Source organism: Saimiri boliviensis, chromosome 21 (genome assembly GCF_048565385.1).
Source record: "Saimiri boliviensis isolate mSaiBol1 chromosome 21, mSaiBol1.pri, whole genome shotgun sequence".
Lineage (NCBI taxonomy): Eukaryota > Metazoa > Chordata > Mammalia > Primates > Cebidae > Saimiri > Saimiri boliviensis.
This window is the reverse complement of record NC_133469.1, coordinates 9,934,542-9,953,080: the sequence shown is the minus strand read 5'-3', so window position 1 is coordinate 9,953,080 and position 18,539 is coordinate 9,934,542. Positions and strand designations below refer to the sequence as shown.

Here is an 18,539-nt window from a genome sequence, read left to right as displayed (position 1 = left end):
AAATTAACTAATACAGGCCAGGTACAGTGGCTCATGCCTGTAATCTCAGTGCTCTGGGAGGCTGAGGCGGGAGGATCACTTGAGACCAGGAGTTTGAGACCAGCCTGGGCAACATAGTGAGACTCTGTCACTACAAAAAAAAATAATAATAATAATCAGGTTGAGTTGGGTGCAGTGGCTCTATAATCCTAGCACTTTGGGAGGCCAAGTCAGGTAGATCACCTGAGGTCAAGAGTTCGAGACCAGCCTGATCAATATGGTGAAACCCCATCTCTACTAAAAATACAAAAATTAGCCCAATGTGGTGGTGTGCACCTGTAATCCCAGCTACTCAAGAGGCTGAGACAGGAGAATTGTTTGAAGCTGGGAGGCAGAGGTTGCAGTGAGCCAAGATTGTGCCATTGAATTCCAGCCTGGTGGCAGAGCAAGACTTCGTCTCAAAAATAAACAAATAAATAAATAAAATAAAATAATTGGGTCTTCTAGTGTGCACCTGTAGTCCCAGCTACTGAGGCAGCTAAGGTGGAAGGATCGTTTGAGCTCAGGAGTTCCAGACTGCAGGGAGCTACGATCTTGCCCCTTCATTCCAGCCTGGGGAATAGAATGAGATGCTGTGTTTTAAGAAAGAAAAATTAAATTGAATAACACAGATCCCACCATAACAATCATTTGTTTATTGCTGTGTAACAAATTGCCCCCAAACTTAGAAGCTTAAAACAGCAACAAGCATTTATCTCATATTTCTGTGGGCCAGGAAACTGGGAGTGACTTGGCTGGGTGGTTCTGGCTTGAGGCCTCTCCAGAAGTTGCAGTGAAGATGTCTGCCAGGGCTAGTTATCTGATGGCTTGAACTGGGGCTGGAGCATTCGCTTGCAAGGTGGCTCACTACAACTGGCAAGGTGGTGCTGACTGTTGGCAAGAGGCCTCTGTTCCTGTCTAGGTGGTCCTCTCCCAGGACTGCTAACAACATGGGGACTGTTTTCCCCCAGAGCAGTCCTAGAGAGAGAAAGCCAGGCAGAAGCTGTTCTTTACTGATGTAGTCTCCAAGTCTCATAGCATCACCTGTTACATTCTATAAAGTAGAAGTAAGTCCACCATGCATTCAAAGGGAGGGTAATGGCAAGGCAAAGTGGCTCACACCTGTAATTCCTGCACTTTGAGAGGCCAAGGCGGGTGGATCATTTGAAGTCAGGAGTTTGAGACAAGCCTGGCCAACATGGTGAAACTCTGTCTCTACTAAAAATACAAAAATTACCCAGGTGTGGTGGCAGGTGCCTGTAATCCCAGCTACTCTGGAAGCTGAGGCAGGAGAATCTGAAGCTTGAATCCAGGATGCAGAGGTTGAAGTGAGCTAAGACCCCACCACTGTACTCCAGCCTGGGTGATAGAGTAAGACTCTGTCTCAAAAAAAGAAAAGGGCGGGGAATTAGGCATTACCTTTTGAAGGGATGAGGAAACATCCAAAGCTCATGCACAGGGTTTTCCTCATTCATTCTTCCCTCTGACCCACAGATATATGTTGAATCTCCAGTATGTGCCAGGTAGCGCAGACATAGAGGTGAGTAAGATAAATGAGGCTTGATCTCAACCCTCTAGGAGCTTATAGTACCAGTAGACTACTAGCACTATTGTTTGGGTAGTGCTTTACAGCTTAATGAGGACTTTCACTTGTGGTCTCATTTAACCTTCCCAGTACCCTTGTGTGATCACGAGAGTTGGTTATATCCTTATTTTCTATCTCATCTGGGTTTTAGACCATCAGGGCTTCTCTTATACTGATACAACTTGACTTTGATCCCAGCGATTTTGCCTATAAACCCCTTGCACTTTTTTCCTACCCCAGGCTGTGTTCCTTGTGGCATCCCTGTGTTGCAGATGAGGAAACTGAGGCTGCAGTTCCTGAACAGCTCTTGACACTTTAATTCCTGTACTTTTTCACCATGCTGAGCTGCCCTCAGGTATGGACTCTCCCAAATGCTCCATTGACAGTGGCTGTCATGTTTCTTCTTGCAGAAAGCCCTGGGTGTGCGGCAGTACCATGTGGCCTCAGTCCTGTGCCAACGGGCCAAGGTGGCAATGAGCCACTTTGAGCCCAATGAGTACATCCACTACGACCTGCTAGAGAAGAACATTAACATTGTTCGCAAACGGTAAGGCTGCAGAAGGGAGCCTATGACTGCTGAAGGGCACTGCCTCTGCCTGCCCCAGTCAGGCAGCAAAGGAGGTGTTTCGTGACAGATGGTTGGTGATGGTGGTAGGGTCAAGGTATTCAGAGTACAAAGGTTTCTGCTGAGGAAAGGCATTCCAGATCAGTGGTGGAATTTCTGCCCTTTTCTGCCAAGGGAGAATCTGTGTTGTTAAGAAGCCTCTACGGCCGGGCGCGGTGGCTCAAGCCTGTAATCCCAGCACTTTGGGAGGCCGAGGCGGGTGGATCACGAGGTCGAGAGATCGAGACCATCCTGGTCAACATGGTGAAACCCCGTCTCTACTAAAAATACAAAAAATTAGCTGGGCATGGTGGCGCGTGCCTGTAATCCCAGCTACTCAGGAGGCTGAGGCAGGAGAATTGCCTGAACCCAGGAGGTGGAGGTTGCGGTGAGCCGAGATCGTGCCATTGCACTCCAGCCTGGGTAACAAGAGCGAAACTCCGCCTCAAAAAAAAAGAAGCCTCTAGATGTGAACCATAGCCAGGTCTCAGGAATTCGCCCACCTCGGCCTCCCAAAGTGCTGGAATTACAGGCATAAGCCACCATGCCTGGCCCCCACTTTGGTTTTAACGGTAGGGACTTCCTTAGTCTGTATCTCCAGCAGCCTCCAGCATGGTGAAACCCCATCTCTACTAAAAATCCAAAAAATCAGTCAGGCATGGTGGCAGATGCCTATAATCCCAGCTACCCGGGAGGCTGAGTCATGAGAATCACTTGAACCCTGGATGCGGACATTGCAGTGAGCTCAGACCATGCCACTGCACTCCACCCAGAGTGGTGTCTGGCGACAGAGGAAGAGACTCTGACTTTAAAAAAAAAAAAAAAAAAAGCATTCTATTCTAAGAATTTTTTAGAAAGCCAGGGGAACTTGCTGGGAGACTCGTCTTCCACCTTATGTCTCTGGCAGAAGGGGTCTAAACCTATTCTTGAGAACTGGATTTGTGTCATCTGGAGAGCAGAGGGACAGATGGACATGAAGACCCATTTTGTCATCTTCAGTTAATCCTCAGGGACATTCAAGGATGAACCCATCCTAAAGCTTTGAGCTTTTTTATACAGCTTCAGTCATTTGCTTCCAAGGCCTTGGGTTTTTGAGCCCATGTGCTATTTTTTGTCTGCCTTGGGGCCCAGAAGGAGGGGTTGTGCTCCCTGCAGTGAGTCATTGCCTGTACACCAGCACTGGCGGTGTTGCCACGATCAGCGCAGGCTGTACCTCAGGCTAGTGCTATTTTTATTCGTAGAGATGCTCAGCATGGCCAGTTGGCCCGCTGTTGCTGGCAGATCCAGCACCTTAGGGAACTTTTCTTTTTTTTTTTTGGGTAGGGTCTTGCTCTGTTACCCAAGCTGGAGTGCAGTGGTTCGATCATGGCTCACTGCAGCCTTGACCTTTTGGGGTCAATCCATCCTCCTACCTCAGCCTTCCATGTATCTGGGACTGTAGGCACATGCCACCATGCCTGGCTTCTTTTTATATTTTGTAGAGGTGGAGTTTTGCCATGTTGCCCAGGCTAGTCTCGAACTCCTGAACTCAAGTGGTCGGTCAGCTGTTCGCCTCAGCCTCCTAAAATGCTAGGATGACAATCGTGAGCCACTGCACCCGGCCTGAAACTCTTACTTTGAAGAGGTTAGGTAAACTTGGGGGTGAGGGACTGGAACCCAGCTTGCAGAAGGAAGTTGCTCTACCTTCTCAGCATTCATATTGTTGATAACAATAATGATAACAGAGGCAGGAAGAGGTGGCTGGCACCTGTAATCCCAGCTCTTCAGGAAGATCACTTAAGCCTAGGAGTTCAAGAGCAGCCTGGTCAATATAGCAGTACTCCATTTCTATAAAAATCAATTAATCAATAAATAAAATTAACCAGTGTGGTGTTATGTGCCTATAATCCCAGCTACTCAGAGGCTGAGGCAGGAGGATCGCTTGAGCCTGAAAGGTCAAGACTGAGGTGAGCTATGATTGTGCCACTGTACTCCAGCCTGGGTGACACAGCAAGACCCTGTCTGAATAGTAATAATAACAATGAAAACTGGACATTCACCAGGTGCCGGCCTGTTCTAGGTTCCAGGTGTGGAGAGACTGTAGGTTAGCATCAGGAGCACAGAGGCAGGTCCACACTGCTGCCTCCTGGTGGTCCACCTGTGCCCCCTGCTGGCTTCGTGGTCTGGAGCAAGCTACTCCGTCCCTCTGTGCTGCAGCTTCGTCATCTGTGCTGTGAGGATAAAATGAGTTTTATACATGAATATGTTTAAGATAATGCTGAGCTGAAAGTGAATGCTACATTAACGCTGGTCTCTAGTGATGGAAAGCACATCAGTGGTGGCCGGGCAGAGGGGTGGGAGGGAGTCACCAAGGGGCGGGGAAACGTGCAGGAGAGATGGATATGGTCAGTATCTTGATTGTGGTGCTGGTTTCACAGGTGTATACACTGTCAAAATTTAGCAAATTGTACCTTAAATACGCAGTTTATTATATGCCAATTATACCTCAATAAACCTGTTTAAAAATGAAGCGCTATAGCCAGGCACAGTGGCTCATGCTTGTAATCCCAGCACTTTGGGAGGCTGAAGCAGTCGGATCCTGAGGTCAGGAGTTTGAGACCATCCTGGCCAATATGGTGAAATCCCATCTCTACTAAAAATACAAAAATTCAATGGGCATGGTGGCGCACCCCTGCAGTCCTAGCTACTAGGGAGGCTGAGGCAGGAGAATCGCTTGAACCAGGAGGGGAGGTTGCTGTGAGCTGAGATCATGCCACTGCACTCCAGCCTGCGCAACAGAGCAAGACTCTGTCTCAAAAAAAAAAAAAAAAAAAAAAGCAGCAGCAGCTGTAGAAGCACAAGCCCTGGACTTTAGAGATGGGCTGACTGAGCTCACTGAGGAGAGCAGTTGCTTATCTTGTTAAATAGCGGCTTCAGTGATAGATTAGGTTTGGGTTTTTTGTTGTTGTTGTTGTTTTATTTTCTTTTATTAGAGATAGCATCTTGCCCTGTTGCTCAAGCTGGAGTGCAGCGGTGTGATCACAGCTCACCGCAGCCTCAATCTCTTAGGCTTAAGCAATCCTCCTGCCTCAGCCTCCTGCGTAGCTGGGACTATAAGCATTCATCACTCTACCTGGTTCATTCTATTTTTCATAGAGTTGAGGTTTCACTCTGTTGCCCAGGCTGATCTTGAACTGGCCTCAAGCGATCCTTCTGCTTTGGTCTCCCAAAGTGCTGGATTATAGGTGTGAGCCACTACACTAGGCCCCCAGGTCAGGGTTCGACTCCTTGACAGCACTTCTGACTCCCAGTCTGACACTTCTTTCTTGGCCTCAAACAATAGGGCAGAGCCTGTCAGGTGTGGGTCAAACTCTCTTCCCTAGGAACATCTCAAGTTTGGCCTAGGCTTTGAGAATTCTGGGGGGCAGAGCGTGAGGTCCAGCAGGGGCTATCGTGGCAGGTGGGATAGCTGCTCTGTTGTGTAGGTGCAGCTGGGAGTCAGTGGGGAATGTCGAGCCTGGTTGGGGGAGTGGACCTGCGCAGAGCTCAGTCTAGATGGGTGGGAGGCTGGCGGTGAGAAGGCCGTTGAGTCCTGACAGGGCTGGACCCCAGGGCAGATTTGGACTGCCATTTTGGCTCTGATGAGGAAGGGAGGGGTGGAGCCTTGGGGGAAGTGGGGCCTAGGAAGAGGAGGAGCAGTGAGAGACAGGTGGCAGTGACTGGGTCTCCATTCTTGAAAGCTGACACATACTCCTGTCTACGCAGTGAAAGCGAGCGGGGCTGATGGGCAAAGCTTTAGTGTCATAGCTTGGTAACCAGGAATCCCTTGCCTGAGGCGTGGAGGGTTGTGGATGGCTAATGGGGTGGGCAGGTGAAGGAGGTGCTGGTCCTGATTCCTTGCATCTTAGTGGGGCAAAGGGCACAGAGGGAAGTAGCGAATCTACCTGTGAACTTGGTCACTCTGCTGAGCCTTTTTCTTCTGGGTTGTTTTGTAAAATGGCAAGAATGATGAGATGTGTGTTATAGGGACTTACTAGATAATAGCATTTAATATGCTGGGAAAGCCAGGATCCTTTGAAGAGAACCAGCCCTGCCCTCTTGTGTTGTTGTCATTCACTTACTCATCAAGTAATTGTGGAGCACCTGAGTGTCAGGTGCTACAGGAGGTGAGGCGGTGCTGTGGTCAGCAGGACCCAGCAGTCCCCACCCAAGTGGAACGGGAGGTCCTGAGTTCAGGCTCCCTGTCCCTGACCACTGTCGAGGTTACCATGTGGACTGAGAAGGAGAGGCAGGGTGGGAGGAGGTCATGCAGCTGGCACCAGGCCACCCCTTGCTCTTCTCTTCATAGATTGAACCGGCCTCTGACCTTGTCGGAGAAGATTGTGTATGGACACCTGGATGACCCGGCCGGCCAGGAAATTGAGCGGGGCAAGACCTACCTGCGGCTGCGGCCGGACCGCGTGGCCATGCAGGATGCGACGGCCCAGATGGCCATGCTGCAGTTCATCAGCAGTGGGCTGCCCAAGGTGGCCGTGCCATCTACCATCCACTGTGACCATCTGATTGAGGCCCAGCTCGGGGGCGAGAAAGACTTGCGCCGGGCCAAGGTGAGCTGAAGGTGGCGTTGGAGGTGGGCAAGCGGGTGAGACAGGACGAGAGGCCTCACCCTTACACTGGAGCAAACCACGGCATTGCCTCCAAATGCTCACAGGTCTTTGGATTGGTCTGCTTTTAAAACTTGGTTTTAGCTGGGCGCAGTGGCTCAAGCCTGTAATCCCAGCACTTTGGGAGGCCGAGGCGGGTGGATCACGAGGTCGAGAGATCGAGACCATCCTGGTCAACATGGTGAAACCCCGTCTCTACTAAATATACAAAAAGTTAGCTGGGCATGGTGGCGCGTGCCTGTAATCCCAGCTACTCAGGAGGCTGAGGCAGGAGAATTGCCTGAACCCAGGAGGCGGAGGTTGCGGTGAGCCGAGATCGCGCCATTGCACTCCAGCCTGGGTAACAAGAGCGAAACTCTGTCTCAAAAAAAAAAAAAAAAAAAAACTTGGTTTTGCTCTTTTCTCTTTCTAAAAATACCACTTGCTCATTATGTTACAAAATACAGAAGAAGCCTAAAGAAAGTAAAAATCATCCTTGACCTTAGCACACTAAAGATCCTTTTTCTGTCCCGTTGGAAAGATGATACAGATCCTTGCAGGTGCTCTGGAAGGGACCCTACAGACCTCCCTTTCTGCCTGAGCAGTGAGGGGCGCATCTTCGCACAGTTTGCCAGCATCCCATTTGCACTCACTCCTGCTCTTCTCTAACCCCCTGAGGACCCTGTCTGGGAGGTAGGCCCGATAGGGTCACCGTTTGTAAATTTCAGGCGGCCATGGCACCATACTTAAGTTCTGTAACTATACGAGAGCACAGTCAGGACTCAGCCCTGATCCCAGCTCCCACTCTGGTCCTCTCTCACTAAGAAGTCTCCTTTGGGCTGGGCATGGTGGCTCAAGCCTGTAATCCCAGCACTTTGGGAGGCCGAGGTGGGTGGATCACGAGGTCAAGAGATCGAGACCATCCTGGTCAACACGGTGAAACCCCATCTCTACTAAAAATACAAAAATTAGCTGGGCATGGTGGCGCGTGCCTGTAATCCCAGCTACTCAGGAGGCTGAGGCAGGAGAATTGCCTGAACCCAGGAGGAGGAGGTTGCAGTGAGCCGAGATCGCGCCATTGCACTCCAGCCTGGGTAACAAGAGCGAAACTCTGTCTAAAAAAAAAAAAAAAGAAGTCTCCTTTAGGGGCCATTCTGTGAATTTCACTTAACTACATGGGGGTGACTGTGTGCCATGCTGAAGGCCTTTCCCTCACCCTTCTATGAAATAGAGTCCCTGCTCCTTCTCCCAGGCTCGGCTTGTGGGACCTTTGTGTAAGCCTGCCCTTAGCAACAGCAGACCTCTCTGCCAGCTCTGGGCCTCCCCACTCTCCGGCCCCTGCAGTGGGAGTAGATGGCCCTCATGGGGAGGGGCATTGGCAGGAGCTGAATGCTGGCAGGGCCTTGGCCTGTGGGCATGCGATTGAAAGCGCTCCAGCTCCCCGGGGTCAGCATGGCTCAAAGCCTCCCAGCCCCATGGGAAACACTCAGGGCAGCGCTCCCACTCAGGCCTGCTCTTCCACCCTGGCCCCCTGGTGCGTATCCTGGCTCCACAGTGGCTCTTTCCACTCAGCTGAAAGGAGAGTCCTGGTGGGGGTAATGTTAGGAGCTCCCACAGTGCCGGGAGCTGCACATGGCCAGGAACGTGGGTCCTCTTCAGCCCTGGGGACAGCTGCCCATAGCAGGGCCACTACCTTTAGGGGCTGGCCCTCTGCTTGCGTTATGGGCTCAGAGTCAGTTTTCTGGAGATGAGATTCACAGTCATAGGATTCAGAGCTCATTTCATCATGCATTCAACAAACATTTACTGAACATTCTTTATGTGTCAGGCACTGGGCTAGGTGCTGGAGTTCAGCGTGAACAGGTCAGGCAGGTGCCCAGCCTTCATGGATCTGGTCAGAGGGGTGGATGCTAAACAGTGGTCGAGGTAGGTAACTGCAGATTGGGATGTGTGTTAGGAAAGAAAAGTACGGGACTCAGTCAGTATAAGAAAGAGGCCTAGGCCAAGTGGGGTGGCTCACGCCTATAAACCCAGCACTTTGGGAGGCTGAGGCAGGTGGATCACCTAAGGTCGGCAGTTTGAGACCAGCCTGACCAATGTGGAGAAACCCCATCTCTACTAAAAATATAAAAAATTAGCTGGGCGTGGTGGTGCATGCTTGTAATTCCCAGCTACTTGGGAGGCTGAGGCAGGAGAATCGCTTGAACCCAGGAGGCGGAGGTTGCAGTGAGCTAAGATCGTGCCATTGCACTCCAGCCTGGGCAACAAGAGCAAAACTCCATCTCAAAAAAAAAGAAAGAGGTCTAATTTAGATGTTGGGTGAAAAAGATAGCTTCTTTGAGGATGTGACAGATAACCTGATCTGAACGTATGAGTTGCATGGACTGAAGGAAGAACATACTAGAAAGAACAGCATTTGCAAAGGCCCTGGGGCAGGAAGACACTTCATGCTTTTGTGGAAGTGAAAGGGAGCCTATAGTGGTGGAGTTCTCTGTGTTTGGAAGAGCAGGTGGTATGAGTGGGGCAGGGGCAGCCAGGGACTCGAGGGCTCTGGGAAGGGCTATGGTCAGCATCCTCAGAGTCCTAGAAGAATATAGTCTTTTGTTTTTTTGTTTTTGTTTTTGTTTTGAGATGCAGTCTCAATCTGTTGCCCAGGCTGGAGTACGGTGGCATGATCTTGACTCACTGCAACCTCTACCTCCCAGGTTCAAGTGATTCTCATGCCTCAGCCTCCCAAGTAGCTGAGATTATAGGCTCCCATCACCACCCCCAGCTAATTTTCATATTTTTAGTAGAGACTGCATTTGATCATATTGGCCAGGCTGGCCTCGAACTCCTGACCTCAGGTGATCTGCTCACCTCAGCCTCCAAAAGTGCTGGGATTATAGGCATGAGCTGCCAGGCCTGAACTAGGATATGGACATTTTACATGTATTTTTAAAGGGTTCTTCTGGCTGGGGCTCAGTCCAGGGCCCTCCCACACCCCTTCCCCACACTCAACACAGACATATAGGCACATGCACCCAGACACGACCACGGCCTCCTGTGCTTAATACCAATTTCCTAAGTGACTGTTTTGCAAATGAAAGAGCTGGCATATTAATTATTAATTGGAAAAGACTGCTCTGGAAACCCAAGTTCTTTGCCATTCTTTTACCTGGGAGAACCAAATGGGACTTCAGAAGGACACACACTGGTCTGGAGTTTCATTGAAAGGGGCATGTGGTTTGAGTGTATCTTATCAAGGGTCTGAGGGCGCTGGCTGGGGCCTCTTCTCTGAAGCATGGCTCTCCCATGCCAGAGGCTGGCAGGTCTCATTTCCTAGTTCCTCCTTTGGAACTTGATAGAGTCCACCGAAGTCCCATCCTTTCGTCACTGGGGCCAGTCTCATTTGTCCAGGGACCTGCCATGTCTTCCAGATAACTCCTGGCCTCACATCTACTGTGCAGTGGGGCCTCCCCTGTCCCCCACGGAAGCTTCCTTCAGATTACAGGCAGGATGGCTACAGCCTGTAGCATCATTTTGTTTTGCTGAAACCTTTTCAGAACAGTAGCCCATTTGACAACCTTCCATTGGGCCCATGAAACATTACCAAGAATCCAGCACCTCTGATGGCCAGACATCAGTCCCCGGGCAGTCTCAGGTGTCATCTAAGTCTGGCATCTCCAGCAAGTGATTTCATCTCTGAGCCTCTGAGGTTTTTGTTTGGTTTTGTTTTCTTTTGTTTTTGAGATGGAGTCTTGCTCTGTCACCCAGGCTAGAGTGCAATGGTGTGATCTGAGCTCACTGCAACATCCGCCACCCAGGTTCAAGCAATTCTCCTGCCTCAGCCTTCTGAGTATCTGGGATTACAGGCATGTGCCATTACACCCAACTAAGTTTTGTATTTTTAATAGAGATGGGGTGTCACTATGTTGGTCATTCTGGTCTCAAACTCCTCATCTTGTGTTCCACCCATCTTGGCCTCCGAAAGTAATTGGATTACAGGTGTGAGCATCATGCCCTGCCGTACCTTGTTTTTTTGAGACAGTCTTGCCCTGTCGCTCAGGCCAGAGTGCAGTGGTGCAATCTCAGCTCATTGCAGCCCTTAACTCCTAGGCTCAAGTGATCCTCCTGCCTCAGCTACCCAAGTAACTGGGACCACAGGTGCACGCCTAATTTTTATTTATTTATTTTATTTTTATTTTTTGAGACAGAGGCTTTCTCTGTCTCCTAGGCTGGAGTGCAGTGGCACCATCTTAGCTCACAGCAACCTCTGTCTCCCAGGTTCAACCAATTATTGTGCCTCAGCCTCCCGAGTAGCTGGAACTACAGACATGTGCTACCACACCCGGCTAATTTTTGTATTTTTAGTAGAGCCAGGGTTTTGCCATGTTGGCCAGGCTAGTTTTGAACTCCTGATCTCAAGTGATCCACCTGCCTTGGCCTCCCAAAGTGCTGGGATTACAGGCATGAGAGCCACTGTGCCTAGGCCAGGGCCTGCCTTTGCACTGCTGGCCTCCGCTGGACACTTGAGTGCTACAGGGACCCTTAGCAGTTATTTAGGCTAGTCCCTTCTCCAGATAAGGAAACTGAGACCCAGACCAGGGCAGGGACTTGTTCCAAACCCACCACCCTGGCCAGGTGTCACAGAACTAGGGCTCCATCTCTGCTCCGTCTTTCTCTCTGGTACTGCTAATGGAGACTGGGCCAACATCCAAGCCCTTTGGAATTATTTTTAGAAAGTCTCCAAGAGAGGGCCTGTCTTCAGAGTCAGAGGGGAGGCTGGGGGGTGGGAAGGGCTTGGTGAGGGTCACCTGGACACATACTATGTTGCTAATGCCCAATTATTGATTGTCTCAATAGGACATCAACCAGGAAGTTTATAATTTCCTGGCAACTGCAGGTGCCAAATACGGCGTGGGCTTCTGGAGGCCTGGATCTGGAATCATTCACCAGGTAAAGTTGGGCTGAGCCTGCCGTCCCAAGGTCCCAAGCCAGAGAGTACCTTCCAGGCCTACGGGGAAGGGGGTTCCAGGCCCGGGGGCTGAGGGGAACTAGATGACATCTCCATCAGCTCTTACGCGCTTCCTCCCTTGTTCTTACACCAATTTTCATTTTGTTGGTAAGAAGTTAAAGTAATCCCTCCTGACCACTCGGGTCCAGGCATTTTAAGTGCATCATGTTTCTTTCTTTTTTTTTTTGAGATGGAGTCTTGCTTCATCTCTAGGCTGGAATGCAGTGGCGTGATCTTGGCTCACTGCAACCTGTGCCTCCTGGGTTCAAGCAATTCCCCTGCCTTAGCCTCTCAAGTAAGTGGGGCTACAGGCACAGGCCACCACACCCAGCTCATTTTGTGTGTGTGTGTTTTTAGTAGAGACCGGGTTTCACCATGTTGGTCAGGATGGTCTTGAACTCCTGACCTCAGGTGATCTGCCCTCCTTAGCTTCCCAAATGACATGTTTCTTTCTACACTGTCTTCTGGGCATGTACTCAAGCATCTGTATCCCCGTAAACTCTCATATAGAACATGGTATTATTTTGTTTTTTTTCCCACAAGTGTCACCCCTTGTGGCATGCACTGCTGACATTTGATGAGCCCATACTGTGTGTCAGGTACTAGGCTGAGCACTTGAAAGACATTAATGTATTCAGTACTCACCATACCCCTGTGAGGTAGGTGCTTTTATTATCCACACCTTACAGAGTGGAGACTGAGGCACAGCTGGTGAACTGTGGAGCCGGGATCTCCGGGGAGGAGGGATGGCCTGGAGTGAGTGCCCCATACCACCCCGCTGCTCTGCCGCCTCCCTCGCCTCCGCGGCTCTTTCCACCTCTGCATGTGGCACTCCTCATTCTTTTTGGCTCCTTCATGGTGTTCTGTAGGGCGGAGGTCATGTGGCCATGTCAGCCAGGGGCTCTTCTGAGGCATCCCAAGGATGGATTTTCCTTTGGTGGACAGTTTCTTCTCTGGAAGTGCAAGTGAACATGTATATCCTGGGGAGGTGGGTGCTTCCCTTTCTTCCAAGGGCGTGTTAGGGACCACTGACCTGGTTTGTACATGTCCATTTGCATTCACCCTGCGTGTATGAAACCTGCCTCTGCATCTTTGCAAGGTGACCCTTCTCCCCACCTCCATCCCAGTCCTCACTGCCGGGCCTCCTCAGGAAGTGCTGAGTCAGGCTGTAATCCGACCCACATGGGCTCCCAGCACTGTCCCCTCTGAAACCAGAGCTAGCAGGGCATCACCACTCTGTGCTGCCCAACCGCCACGATTGCCAGGAAGGGCTGCCTGGGAATGGCTGGTTGCAGTGGCCTGTGGGGACTAGAAAGCCCCTCTCTACAGCAGGGTTAGGGAGTCAGGTGGACCCCGTGTTGGCCTTCTGTTAGGAAGGGCACCACAGTGTGGGTGTCTCCCTCTCTACCTTGGTACAAATGCCCAGGCCTTTATGGCAGCTACTGGGCCAAAGTTTGGAGCCATGAGTGATGGCAGCTCACATCTGCCACTGGCTAGTTGCTAAGCATACAGCCTGATGTGTTTGCTTCTTTAAAAAGAAAATGCCTAGGGACCATGGGAGTACTTTGCAGCAGTCATCAGCAGCCTCAGGCCTCAGGTCCAACCCAAACCTGAACCCCTTTCCCTCCGAGGAGTGCGCTGGCCCCGCTTGGCCCACAGACCTTCCTCTTCCACATCACAGCTCTCTGGTTCCTCTGTGGAGCCTCCCCAGCCCTCCCCATGCCTGATACTTCTAGTGGGATCCTCTGTGGGATTTCTTCACATTATGTTCCCAGAATGTGCCGAATGCTTTCGGCACTGAATTGTGTGCTCTGTGGGGACAGGGACTGTGGCTTACGTATTCCTCTCTATCTCTGGGTGTGGGGCCCCGTCAATACAGAATAGGTCCTTAATATGCGTGTGTGTTGTGTGAACAGAGGCTGAATTTCCAGGTGTATGTTCTAGGCGTTAGTCCTTCCCAGCCCTCACCCCCATCTGTCCAGCATACCCACAGACCGGGGAGGTCACTGTCATGGCCAGCGTCATCTTGACACCTTCTGCAGTACTTATTTCTACCTGACCTCTCCCCTGGATGTGGACCACACGTCTACACTGTGTAGACCACCTCGAATTTTGTGTGTCCCGCCTTCATGGATCCAGCTTTTACAACCTTGAGGCTCTTGAGGGACGTATATGGCAGCCTTGACCAGTTCTTCCCAGCCAGTCCTTCCCACTGCATCCCCAAAAGACAAGACCCTTTGCACCTTAGAGTCTGCTGGGTAGATGCTCAGCCTGAGGCAGAGGCTCTGGGGTTTCTATAAGATTCCTGGGAGCACTGGTGGGTGCTGAGAGTTCACAGAGCCTGTCACACCTCTCATCTTCCATGTTCTTCCCCACATCCACGGTTGGGGCACTTATTTCATCTGGCAGATGAGCAGCAGAACCTCAGGTGAAGGCTCTTGATGCACAACAATCAATAAAAATGTTGCCTTGCCCAGGCACTACTCCCCAGCTCATGGACAGGATCTCATCCTGTCATCACAGCGATCCAGTGACGTGAGCATGATTGTTAGCGATTTTTTTTTTTTTTAATAAGGAAACTGAGCTTGGAGAGGCGAAGTGACTTGTCTAAGGTCCTACAACAACTAGTAGGTGTTGGGGCCAGACCTCAGACCCCCACACAGGATGCCTGGCTGGGCCTTACCAGGCAGTGTCCTGCAGCTTCAGGGGGCTGGCACCTCAGAGGTGCCTGGGCCACACTCAGGTGTTGACCCTATACCTCTGCTGCCTTACTTAGCAGATGTTTTGGGGGAAGTGCCCCTTCCTGCTGGGAGGAGCATCTCAGTGAAGGGAATACTGTGAAATGGGACAGGTGATGAGGCAAGGCAGCGTCATGCCTTGAGCAAGTCACATGGGTTCTCAGCCACCTCCAGATGCCGAAGTGGATGAGGCTTCACCTATTCTTTGCAGTTGAGGAAAAGTTCAAAGCTTTGTGCACCTGTTAGGGCCCCAGGACTTCTCCCTCAGGGGCCTGTGGGGCTGGAGTCAGCTCCTGGAAGAATCACCCACCCAGATGAGAAGCCAGGTGGGCACACTCCACAGCCAGGATGAGGCAGGGCCCAGGCCCATCACAGGACACAGTTTCTCTGGTTCTTGTCACATCCTGGGGTCATGGTGGTATGGGTGTTTGGTTACTGTGCTACAAATGAGGAAACAGGCACAGGGCAGCACTCACAGGCTCAAGCTATAGAGCAGGAACTATCAGAGCTATTCAGGAGTGCAGGCCACCTGTCCCCCAAGGCTCTGGCTCTTCTTGGTCACCCTGGAGACAGCCTGGATTAAATGGGACTGCTCCCACCAGTTCCATCCCAGGAGGGCGGCTAGACATGGGTGGGAGGCCCAGGGTCAGTGGGGCTATTTTGTAGACTCTTTTTGGGCCCCATCTCCGTTCTCGGCTAAGGGCTTCTAAATATAACATCTTGGATTATTTTTCAGATTATTCTGGAAAACTATGCATACCCTGGGGTTCTTCTGATTGGCACTGACTCCCACACCCCCAACGGTGGCGGCCTGGGGGGCATCTGCATTGGAGTTGGGGGTGCCGATGCTGTGGATGTCATGGCTGGGATCCCCTGGGAGCTGAAGTGCCCCAAGGTGAGGGTGGGGATGGCTGCGGGGTGGTGGTTGGTGGGGATGAACACGAGACGGTGGGACCCAGGAGGGAAAGGGGAACAAGTCAGACTTGAATCTTCTGCTAGGGAGGCAGGGACCAATCAGCAGAACTGGGAATGCCAGCAGGTCCATCTGGACTTCGTGGCTGGCACAGGCACACAGGGCCTCTTAAAGTTGCCTTGTCCCAGGCCGGGCGCGGTAGCTCAAGCCTGTAATCCCAGCACTTTGGGAGGCCGAAGCGGGTGGATCACGAGGTCGAGAGATCGAGACCATCCTGGTCAACATGGTGAAACCCCGTCTCTACTAAAAATACAAAAAGTTAGCTGGGCATGGTGGCGTGTGCCTGTAATCCCAGCTACTCAGGAGGCTGAGGCAGGAGAATTGCCTGAACCCAGGAGGCAGAGGTTGCGGTGAGTCGAGATCGTGCCAATGCACTCCAGCCTGGGTAACAAGAGTGAAACTCCGTCTCAAAAAAAAAAAAAAAAAGTTGCCTTGCCCCCTCCTATCCAGGTGATTGGCGTGAAGCTGACAGGCTCCCTCTCCGGTTGGACCTCACCAAAAGATGTGATCCTGAAGGTGGCAGGCATCCTCACGGTGAAAGGTGGCACAGGTGCAATCGTGGAATACCATGGGCCTGGCGTAGACTCCATCTCCTGCACTGGTGAGGAAGACGGCCAGGCAACATGGCTGTGTCCTGTGTTGGGCCTGATGGGTCTCCAGTTGGGAGTAGAAGCAGTGAATAGCCCTCACCTGAGAATCTGTCTGTTCCATTTGGGGGCTGGGATAGACAGAGGTAGAAGGAAATTGGAGACAGTGTTAGAGATTGTCTAGTCCACACCCTCATTAAACAGGTGAAGAGACTGAGACGCCCGTCAAGGCTGCCAGTGACTTCCTGTGGCCATACAGAAGTAGGAGCTGCCGGGCGCGGTGGCTCAAGCCTGTAATCCCAGCACTTTGGGAGGCTGAGGCAGATGGTCAGGAGTTCAAGACCAGCCTGGCCAAGATAGTGAAACCCCATCTCCACTAAAAATAATAAAAAAAAAGTAGCCGGGTGTGGTGGCTCAAGCCTGTAATCCCAGCACTTTGGGAGGCCGAGGCAGATGGATCACGAGGTCAAGAGATCGAGACCATCCTGATCAACATGGTGAAACCCCGTCTCTACTAAAAATACAAAAAATCAGCTGGGCATGGTGGTGCGTGCCTGTAATCCCAGCTACTCAGGAGGCTGAGGCAGGAGAATTGCCTGAACCCAGGGGGTGGAGGTTGCAGTGAGCTGAGATCTCGTCATTGCACTCCAGCCTGGGTAACGAGAGTGAAACTCCGTCTCAAAAAAAAAAAAGAAGTAGGAGCCAAGTCAGCTCCTGCTGCTGGGCCCAGGCCAAAGCACTAGGCCACCTTGGGTGCTCTAGACGAATCCAGAGAGTACAGAAGCAGTAGCGGGAATGGGCAGAGCCAGGGCTTCATTCACGAAGCAGCCTCAGGCCTACATCCTCCCTTGGCTGAAGTTCGAGGCTCACTTACTTCCCTTGGATTAGAGATCAGTGCCTGTCAGTCTCCAAAACCAGGTAGGCGCCGGCCCCTCCCGACCTGTCACTCCTGGTGACCTGGCCTCAATTCCGGGGCACTCAGAAATCCAGGGAGACTTGGAACACTCCAGACTTCCCAGATGCCTGCCTGGGCTCCACGGCAGCCCCGCAGAACTCTGATTCCCCTCCAGCGATGGGGGTTCATTCCTGCCATGAGGGTGCTCCGTCGGGAAGTTGGTAACAGGCCCATCCCTCCATCCTAGTGGCTCCTGAGGTAGGTGGCCTGATAGCAGTTGGGGTACCTATAAGCCCTAGCAGTTCTGTGATGCTTTGTGGTCCAGACAGTGTATATTGTTTCAGATTTTTTTTTTTTTCTTTTGAGACAGAGTTTTACTCTCGCCCAGGCTGGAATGCAGTGGTGCAATTTCGGCTCACTGCAAACTCCGCCTCCTGGATTCAAGTAATTTTCTGGCCTCAGCCTCCTGAGTAGCTGAGATTATAGGTGCATACCACAATGCCTGGCTAATTTTTTTTTTTTTTTTTTTTTTTTTTTAGTAGAGATGGGTTTTCACCATGTTGGCCAGGCTGGTCTCAAACTCCTGACCTCAGGTGATCTGCCTGCCTTGGCCTCCATCACTGGAAAGCCTGAGACAGAAAAATGTCTCCACCATGGTGTGGCTGAAAGAGGGCAGGACACAAGGCAGACAGACCCCGAATGCCAGCATCTACCTTTATTTGCTTTTTTTTTTTTTTTTTTTTTTTTTGAGACGGAGTTTCCCTCGTTACCCAGGCTGGAGTGCAATAGCGCGATCTCGGCTCACCGCAACCTCCGCCTCCTGGGTTCAGGCAATTCTGCCTCAGCCTCCTGAGTAGCTGGGATTACAGGCATGCGCCACCATGCCCAGCTAATTTTTTGTATTTTTAGTAAGTGATGGGGTTTCACCATGTTGACCAGGATGGTCTCGATCTCTTGACCTTGTGATCCACCCGCCTCGGCCTCCCAAAGTGCTGGGATTACAGGCTTGAGCCACCATGCCCGGCCCTACCTTCATTTGCTTTATGGCATGACCTTGAATCTCTCTGAGCCAAACAGAGTAGCAATTGGGCACAGCAGGTACATGGGACCCTGGCCTGGCCACCAGCCAATGCCCAGGACTCCTTTGCTCCACAGGCATGGCGACAATCTGCAACATGGGCGCAGAAATTGGGGCCACCACTTCTGTGTTTCCTTACAACCACAGGATGAAGAAGTACCTGAGCAAGACCGGCCGGGCAGGTGAGCTGGCAGGGCAGGCCCTCGTGGGTGGAACAGTCACGTGCCGCTCCTCCCCAAGACAGAGCTGTGCCTTTCCCTGGAGGGACACTTGCAGAGCCATTGTCTTCAGACAGGCTTCCGAGGCTCTGAGAAACCTTTGAAGATGTATGATATGTTTCTGAGTAGGGTGTTTGGAGCTCTCGTCAGCTTCTCAAAGGGCCTGGCATCTGAGTTCAAGATAGCTCCACCTCAGGATGGGAATTCATTTTCCCTGGTATGGTT

At 51.4% G+C, this 18,539-nt stretch overlaps 1 protein-coding gene across 1 annotated transcript in view; it reads left to right on the top strand.

The window, feature by feature from the left end:
* ACO2 (aconitase 2) overlaps nt 1-18,539 on the top strand; it is a 61,044-nt gene that overhangs the window by 32,420 nt on the left and 10,085 nt on the right. Inside the window, exons 2-7 of the mRNA XM_039463011.2 lie at nt 2,014-2,150; nt 6,535-6,793; nt 11,675-11,767; nt 15,300-15,458; nt 15,987-16,137; nt 18,174-18,278. Coding sequence (XP_039318945.1) covers nt 2,014-2,150; nt 6,535-6,793; nt 11,675-11,767; nt 15,300-15,458; nt 15,987-16,137; nt 18,174-18,278 — 904 coding nt within the window. The remainder of the gene's footprint in view (nt 1-2,013; nt 2,151-6,534; nt 6,794-11,674; nt 11,768-15,299; nt 15,459-15,986; nt 16,138-18,173; nt 18,279-18,539) is intronic.